The sequence below is a fragment of the Lycium ferocissimum genome, chromosome 7, assembly GCF_029784015.1.
Source record: "Lycium ferocissimum isolate CSIRO_LF1 chromosome 7, AGI_CSIRO_Lferr_CH_V1, whole genome shotgun sequence".
Lineage (NCBI taxonomy): Eukaryota > Viridiplantae > Streptophyta > Magnoliopsida > Solanales > Solanaceae > Lycium > Lycium ferocissimum.
In genome coordinates, this window is record NC_081348.1 from 7092500 (window position 1) to 7101682 (window position 9183).

The window sequence follows — 9183 nt, forward strand, 5'->3', positions numbered from 1 at the left end:
TCCAACACCCACATTTTCTTATAAATTCCATTCTTTACCACATTCTACAACGTGCCACACCATCCATAACATAACAAAGAGATGAATTCTTACCTTTCCTTCACAACTTCTCCACTTAGCCAAGGTTTGGAGTTTGGCGCCAAAGAGTAATTCTCTTACTTCAACAATTATACCACGTTGGAGAGCGTCCTTAAATTAGTAGAAATACATGAAGAGCATAATTTTTTGGACCAAGAATTGAAGACTTGAATTTTTCCTTCCCCTTTCTTGGCTTGGCCGAAACCTTGCCCTTCTTGCTCTTCTTCTTCTTCTTTTTTGATCTTTATTTCCTTTGAATGAAATAATACCTCTATATATATATATATATATATATATATATATATATATATATATATATATATATCCTTAAGCATGTGAGGGCACATGCCCCTCTCTAGAAATTTCTTGAATTTAAAAAAAAAGATGACTTAATTCTTCATCCTTTCTTTTCCATCCTTTTCTTTCCTCTTTCTTTTATTTTCTAGAATTTTCTTGAAATTTAACATAGAAGACTAAGTGTCTTCTTGTGTACACTTAAGTCCTTCAAGAATTTTCCTTGAACCTTTAATGAAATTACCATTTTGCCCCTTGACTTTCATAATATTCCAATTTTGTCCCTAACCTTCCACATTATTTTCACGGTCCATTTTGCGAATTTCTCTTCTTGCCCTTAGCCTTTCTCAATATTTCCACAATACCAATATTCATAAATAATATTCCTAACAACTTTGACATTAAAATTATTTTAGAGCATGGTCTTTGTCCTCAATTTCTCACCATTGTCTTGCAACATCCAGACGCACGAAATACGGGCTATAACAGCCGCTGCGGCGGTCCCGCTACAGTGGACCTATCGGAACAGCCCGAACGAAAAAGGACATAACTCCCTCATACGGAGGTGAAACGCGATGATTCCTTTTTTTTATAGCTTCGTAATTACGATACGGATCTAATGGTTCAAACCTCACACAAAACAAAGGTTGTTTGATCAATCTGGATCCCTTTCTATCCAAAGACCTACGGAGAAAACATCGAATACGAGCGCGACAAAACTCAAACCCATCTGAAACTCTTCGGAACCTCACCAAAACTTGTAGACAAGTTCAAAATCAACATACTAACTCGTTGAACCTTTCAAAACATTGACACGAGGTCATTCTAACTTGGCGTTGACCGTGGTCAACTCTAACTCGTTGACTTAACTAGCTTCTCCATCAATGACTCAATTTACACTCGAACCTTGTGGGAACTAACCTAGTGACTTCACTAAATCATAGATCGTACTAACGGGACTCTGAGGAAGGGTCAACAAGATTAAATAGGTCAAAACACTATAACAACCAAAAGAGCCATTACATGACCTCTCTTTTATATAATTAATCAACTAAATCCCTAATTCCTAAAATCAGTCCCAAATTCCCAATTCGATAAAAACCCTAAATCAATTGCACCTGCATAACAATACCCTCCCCTTCACAATGACCTTGACCCCAAGGTCATAGCTGAGCAATAAAATCGGGAAATTAGGCTTTGATGTAACCCAATCTTCCCAAGTAGCCTCATCCTCACTCAAATTTGACCAATGCACAAGAACCTTCACCCCCGCAGCATTGTTCATCTTGACTATGCGATGTTGAAGTATAGCCAAAATACTCGACCCCTCTTCACAAATAGGAAGTTGAGGTGTGGCAGTAATCTCGGGACCAACACACTTCTTAAGTTAGGAAACGTGAAACACTGGGTGGATTTGCGACCCATCGGGAAGATCCAAATGGTAAGCAACTGACCTGATCTTCTCTAATATTTGAAAAAGACCATAGAATTTAGCGCTCAACTTAAGATTCTTGCGAATTGCCACATAAGCTTGCCTATAGGGCTGGAGCTTCAAATATACCCAATCACCTGCTTGTAGAACTCTGTCAGTCCTATTTTTATCTGCTAAAAATTTTATCCTGGCTTGTGCTGTATGTAGATTGTCCTTTAATTGTTGCAAAAGACTCTGTCTTTGAGCAAGACAAACACCTACCTGAGTATGAGTAGAGTGGGGTAGTGAACCTATAGGAATTTGGGGTAGGGCATAACCATAGGCAGCTCAAATGGCGTAGTTTTTAGAGCAGTATGAAAGTTGGTGTTATACCACCATTCTGCTAGAGGGAGCTATTTCATCCATTGTTTTGGGTTGGAAAATGCCAGGCTAGCAGATAAGACTCAAGACACCTATTGAGTCTCTCAGTCTGACCATCAGACTGAGGGTGGTAAGCAGTAGACATGTTGAGTTTAGTCCCCATGGATTTGAATAGTTGTTGCCAGAATTGGCTAGTAAAAATAGAATCTTTGTCAGAGACAATAGACTTGGGAAGCCATGTAACTTGTAAATCTCCTGTAAGAACAAATCTGCCACCTCTTTAGCAATATAGGGGTGTTTTAAGGGTAGAAAGTGACCATACTTGGTTAATCTGTCAACAACAACCAAGATAGAATTATTATGACCAGAAGAGGGAAGTCCTTCTATGAAATCCATGGCTATATCTTGCCATAGAAGATCAGGAACAGGTAGAGGTTGTAAGAGTCCAGGAGAATGCACATGCTCAGTTTTTATTCCTTGATAAACATCACAAGCAGATACCCAAGCAATTATGTCCCTTTTCAAATTAGGCCAATAAATAACCATACCAATTCTTCTATAAGTGCCCTGTTGTCCTGAGTGATCCCCCAAGGGAGAAGTGTGAAATGTAGTGAAAATTCTGAATCTCAAATCAGTAGCTCTTCCCCCATAGATTTTTCCCTTGTATCTAATTATGCTTTGATGTAAAGCGTAGCCAGGCTTACTTGTAGGATCAGTAATTAACTTTGTCACTAGTTGCAAGGTTGTAGGATCCATTTCATAGCTCTGGGAAACCTCCAACATCCAAGTAGGCTCTGCAGTTGTTATTGCATTGCAATATGCCTCATCTTCTTGTCTCCTTGATAGTGCATCAGCTACCCTGTTCTCAGTGCCTTTCTTGTACTGAACCTCGTAGTCTAATCCCAATAGCTTGGTTAATCCCTTTTATTGTAAAGCAGTAGTCACCATTTGCTCAAGCAAAAACTTGAGACTATGATGATTTGTTCTTATCATAAAATGACCACCTTAGAGATAATGTCTCTATCTATAAACTGCTGAGAGTATAACCATGTATTCATTCTCATAGGTAGACAACCCAAGATGTTTAGGTGCCAAAGCTTTACTAAAAAATGCTAAGGGTCTGCCTTCTTGCATTAATACAGCCCCATCCCTTTAGAACAAGCATCAGTCTCAATGATGAAAGTTTTGGAAAAATCTGCTAAGGCCAAGACAGGTGCAATAGTCATAGCCTATTTAAGATGCTCAAAGCACACAGTAGCTTCTTTAGACCAGTTGAAAGCATTTTTCTTCAATAGATTGGTTAGTGGTCTACTGATTATACCATAGTTCCTTAAAAATCTTCTGTAGTAACCAGTAAGCCCCAAGAATCCTCTCAATGATTTGAGTGACTTAGGAACAGGCCATTTGGTCATTGCTTCTATCTTTGTTGGATCAGTAGAAACTCCTTGACCAGTGATAATGTGACCAAAATATTTAACTTTCTCTTATCCAAAGGAGCATTTAGACATTTTGGCAAACAATTGTTCCTTCTTGAGTATAAGTAGTACTTTCTTGAGGTGGTAAATGTGCTCTTGCATATTAGAACTATATACCAATATGTCATCAAAGAACACTAGCACAAACTGCCTAAATTTTTTTCTAAATACATGGTTCATGAGACTTTGAAATGTTGCTGGGGCATTTGTCAACCCAAATGGCTTGACTTTGAACTCATAATGGCCTAAATGAGTTCTAAAGGCTGTCTTATAAACATCCCCCTCAAACATTCTAATTTGATGATATCCAGCCCTTAGATCAATTTTAGAGAACACATAGGACCCATTCAGTTCATCCAACAAACCATCTACCAATGGAATAGGAAATTTATCTTTGACTGTCATCTTATTAAGCTCCCTATAATCCACACAAAATCTCTAACTACCATCCTTTTTCTTGACTAAGAGGACTGGTGAGGAAAAAAGAGAATGGCTAGGTTAGATGATGCCATTATTCATCATATCCTTGACTTGTTTCTTAATTTCATTTTTTTGGAAGTAGTTATATCTATAGGGTCTGATGCTTACTGGAATTGAGTCAGGTTTTAATGGAATGAAATGGTCATCCTACCTTGGTGGAGGAAGTGAGGTCGGTTCAGCAAATACATCTGGGAACTGCTGAATAAGCTGATTGATTTCCCCAGGTATGCTTGCACATCTTGTACTTCGGCAGCTGATAATGTAAACAAATGAGCCCATATAGTATGCCCCTTCATTAGCAACTGTTTCACACTAGTAGCATTCATAATTTTTAGTTCTGCTTGATGATAGATGCCACTCAGTTCCATCATCTTCCTTTTGTGAGTCACTTGCACCTTGTACTTCACAAAGTCTAATAAAACTGGACTATGGCTCCTCATCCAATCACCCCCAAGAACCATATCATTTTCACCTATTCTGATAAGTCTTACTGAGTTTTCAAATTCAATATCTTAAATCTTCCACTTAAAGTTGTGACAGATGTGGAGACTCATTATTTGGTTTCCATCTGCAATAGTTACTTTCATGGGAGTTTCTTCTTTAATCAAACACCCCAATTTCTTAGCAGTCTCTAGATCCAAAATACTGAGAGTGCTTCCAGAGTCTAATAACATAATCAATTTATTCTTCTTGTTTTCACCCTTCAGTCTAATTGTGTTAGGCATTTCACTACCAGACAAGGCATTCAGACTTATGGCTCCATCTATAACCTCTCCATATTGGAATTATGTGCTCAGTTCTCCTCCATTAGTGTCAGTTGTTCCCATTCCCTCTTCTGTTGGTATAACATCACTCTGATCCTCTTCATTTGTTTCTATGCAAACCTCCATAACATTGAGCTGCTTTGATTTGCATTAGTGATCAGGGTAGTATTTTTCTCCACACTTGTAACATTATCTATGTGCTCTTTTAGTTTCAAACAACTTATTACCCATGTTACCTGCATTGATGTTAGTTGGTCCTCTATAACCATTGTTTCCACCACTGTTAGAAGTTGACCCTCTAGACCACTGGATTTTACTTTTCTTGGCAGCAGAGTCTTAACACTTTCTTCTGGTGTCTGGCCTTCGCTACTGCTTTCATAAATGAGTAAGGCTTTAAATATTTAACTATGTTCCTTATATCCTCCTTTAGGACCTCAATGAAGAATTCTAAGAAAAATTCCTCAGGAATTGTTGGATTCCTAATTAGTACCCATGCTTTTAGGTCCTCAAATTTTTCCAGATACTCATCTACAGTTCCCTTTTGTTCTAACTTCTTAAACTCCCCTTTCAAATTAAATTTACTGTTATCTGCATCTGAAAATCTCTTGCAAATTTCTTCAGTAAATTCTTGCCACTTAACTCTACCTCTGCTAATGTGATAGGAGAAAAACCAAGATTCAGCCTCACCATTAAGGTGGAGCACTGCTGATTCAAGCTTTTGTTCAGGGTCAGTAATGTGATTGTACCAAAGTACCTCTCATATTTTCTCAACCATGTGCATGGATCCACTCCTTCAAAATAAGGAAACTCAACTCTTGCACTAAAGCCATTGCCATGATTATATCCAAAGAGATGCTCTGGACTGTCAACTACTCTGGTTCTGCTACCAGTACCTTGGTTGTTCAAGGGCACTGTGTCAACTGGTCCACTACCCAATATTCCTTGTGTACTATTCTGCAAATTCTCAGCTGGACTGGTGCCCAATGTCCAGTTGGTGTAGGGAACGGAACATTCTTTCCACCAACATGTCAAACTTTTTCCCTAGTTCATCCATTTTAGTCTCAGTATTTTCTGCTATTTTGTTTGCTTTTGTGACATCAGTCATGAACTGTGACTCGATTTTTTTTATAGGTTTTCCTCCGTATATTTTGATCTTGTTTCAGTTATGGTCATTTTAATGGGGCAGGACTTGCTCTGATACCAATTTGTAATGGACTCGAGAATGTGAAATTGGAATTGTAATAGAAAATTGACAATTGGGGCAGAATAATGGTATTTTATTGATACTCAACAAGTTACAATGATGGAGAATTGGATAGAAGAACTCAATACAAGAATGAAACTCCAATGTGATGACTCCGAGCTTCAATGGATTCCTGTAATAGAAAATTTAGGTTAGAAAGAAGAGAATTTGGGAGAGAAGAAGAAGAAGAAGAAGACGAAGAAGAAGAGATAGAAGAAGATGATTACCAGATCAATGATTGCCCTCTTAGCTGGCAAAGTAGTTATTTAACAAATTAAGTTGGTTGGAATGAGATCTCAGCCGTTGATGATCTTCTAATCTTGGCCCTTGATCAGCTCTCACGTAGATTGCTGAGTTGGATTAATGAATTGGCCCACTGACCTGTGCAACACACATGACCTCTCCTTTATTCACAATTAATCAACTAAATCCCTAATTCCTAAAATCAGTCCCAAATTCCCAATTCGATAGACACCCTAAATCAATTGCACCTACATAACACTATGTAAATTAAAATGTTGGTTTGTAGATTGATACTGAAAATTTCAGAGGCATAAGGAACATGTTAAAAATGAGAAGGGATTGACAAGTTAATTAGGTTATTTAAAAAGGTTTGGACGTTGGGTTTATTTATAGAGGGGTCGGGTCTTATGGGTGGGTTAAAAATCCACGTGGACCAATAAATTACTGCCACTTGTTTAATTAAAAGACCCACTAATGCCATGTCATCATTCTGTTAAAGGAAGGGCATTTTTAGACCTAAAGAAAACGTTATGGGCAATTTTGAACGAACAAGTGGATGAAGGGCATTTTTAGACCATTTTCAATACGTTAAGGGCATTTTGACCCTTTTCCGTAACAATATGAATCATTAAATAGAATTAGCAGAACAAACTAAAAATATGAAATTAGAGATGGCAAAAAATATGTACTTTTATCGGAAGATTTAACTAAATGTGACCTTTTAGTTGTGAAATTAGTATAGGTGACTTGTGGGGACCACTTCAAATCAAAACCCAATTAAATTTGGGATTAAGAAGATTGGGTCCAAAATGTATTTTTTTCAAACTTCTTAATCTTTTATAAAATACAAAAAGATCCCAACTTAATCCAAAAAACCCACCAGCCCCCCTTCTCCTCCTCCCACCCCTCCCAGCCCCACCCTCGCTGCCCCCCCCCCCCCCACCAAAAAAATTTTTTGTTTAAAGAAAAGTTTGCATATTTTTTATTTGCTTTTTCACCAGCACCCCCTCCTCCTCCTCCTCCACCCCCACACACCCCCCTCCCCACCCCCCGGCCCAATTTTTTTTTTAAAAAAAATTTGTTTTAAAAAAAAAATTAATTTCTTTATTTGTTTTTTCCCCCCCCCCCTCCTCCTCCCAACCCCCCCCCCCCCCCCCCCCCCCCCCGCACAATCAACCCCCCCTCCCCACGCCAAAAATTTTTTTTTAAAAAAAAGGTTTTGATTTTTTTTTTTTTTACCAAGGTCCCCACTTCTTCTTTCCACCCCACCCACCTCACCCACCCCCCCCGGCCCAATTTTTTTTTTTTAAGTTTTATTATTTTATTTGCTTTTCACCAACCACCCCCTCCCAATTTTTTTTTTAAAAGTATTGATTTTCTTTATTTGTTTTTTTAGTCTCTCTCCCACCCCCAAAAAAAAAATTTGATTTTTTTTATCGGTCCCCACTCCTCCTCATCCCACCCCTCCCCCCTCTCCACTCCCACCCCCTCCCCCCACAAAAAAAAATTGAAAATTTTTTCTTTTTGTTTTTTTGCACCCTCTCACTTAAAAAAAAAAAAATTTGTTTTAAAAAAAAGAAGTATTGAATTTTTTTGTTTTTCGCACCACCAACCACCAATCCCCCCCCCCCAAAAAAAGTTTTTTCTTGAAAAGAAGTTTTGAATTTTTTTTTTTTGGTTTCTTACTTCCCCCACAAATAATGAAGTTTTGAATTATTTTTTTTTTGGTTTCTTACTTCCCCCACCCACCAAAAAAAAAAAATTGTTTTAAAAAAAAAAGTATTGGAAAGTTTTTATTTTTGGTTTTTTGCCCCCCATCCCCCTCCAAAAAAAAATCTTGAAAGGAAATTTTGATTTTTTTTTTTTGGGGGGTTTAGGAAAAGTTTGTAGTGAATAGATGGTTTTTCTGTTGCTGTCTGGTATGGTTCAAGGTTTAGGAAAATATATCCAACAGATAGTTTTTTTGTTCTTGTCCTGGTATTTATCCGATTCTATTTGTAAAAGATAACCAACAGATTTGTAGTTATTGCACCAAGTTCAACACTTTTTGCAACAAGTAGACAATCTGTTGCAACGACTCACTAATATGTTGGACATAGTTTCAGTTATTTGCTTCTGTTTGTAGAAGATATCTAACAGATTTGTAGTTGTTGCAACAAGTTCTACACTTATTGTAACAAGTAGACAATCTGTTGCAACAACTACAAATCTGTTGGACATAGCTTCAATTATTTAGTTTTTTTTTTTTTTTGTAGAGGATATCCTACAGATTTGTAGTTGTTGCAACAGTTCTATACTTGTTGCAACAAGAGATAATCTGTTAACAACTACAAAACGTTGGACATACTTCGCTTATTTAGTTTTTTTTTGTAGAAGATATCCTACAGTATTTAGGTGTTAACAAGTTCTACACTTGTTGCAACAAGTAGACAATTCAAGGCAACAACTACAAATCGTTGGATATAGCTTCGCTTATATGGTTTGGTTGGTAGAAGATATCCAACAAATTTGTAGTTGTTGCAACAAGTTCTACACTTGTTGCAACAAGTGGGACAACTGCTGCAACAACTACAAATCAGTTGGACATAGCCAGCTATTTGGTTCGTTTGTAGAAGATATCCAACGATTTGTAGTTTTGCAACAATTTCTACACGTGTTGCAACAAGTAGACAATTTATTTATGAATCAGCAAATGTTGAGGAAAGATATTGTCAAATTGAACAGTCAAACTGACAATCAATCCTTAGAAAGAGATAAAGAACAGAGCAAAGAAGCAGTAGATACAAATGAAGAAAGTGAAGAAGAACTAGAAGA

The 9183-nt window shown here is 37.4% G+C and overlaps 1 protein-coding gene across 1 annotated transcript; it reads right to left on the reverse strand.

Moving 5' to 3' along the window:
* Positions 1-1759: 1759 nt before the first annotated feature.
* On the reverse strand, positions 1760-4580 carry LOC132061887 (uncharacterized). The gene is made up of 4 exons (XM_059454568.1): positions 4271-4580; positions 3418-3647; positions 2279-3085; positions 1760-2065 (listed from the first exon to the last, which is right to left on the reverse strand). The coding sequence occupies exons 1-4, from the start codon at positions 4578-4580 to the stop codon at positions 1760-1762; spliced, it is 1653 nt and encodes a 550-aa protein (XP_059310551.1).
* Between the last annotated feature and the right edge of the window lie 4603 nt (positions 4581-9183).

Bases quoted from the DNA above. Each gene is read 5' to 3' on its own strand.
- LOC132061887 (XM_059454568.1), bottom strand. From the start codon at position 4,580: ATGGTTCTTGGGGGTGATTGGATGAGGAGCCATAGTCCAGTTTTATTA. The intron at 3,648-4,270 runs GTAGGATGACCA...CCTTTGGATAAG, and splicing joins ACCTCACTTCCTCCACCAAG to AGAAAGTTAAATATTTTGGT. The intron at 3,086-3,417 runs GTGTGCTTTGAG...TTACAATAAAAG, and splicing joins ACTGGTCTAAAGAAGCTACT to GGATTAACCAAGCTATTGGG.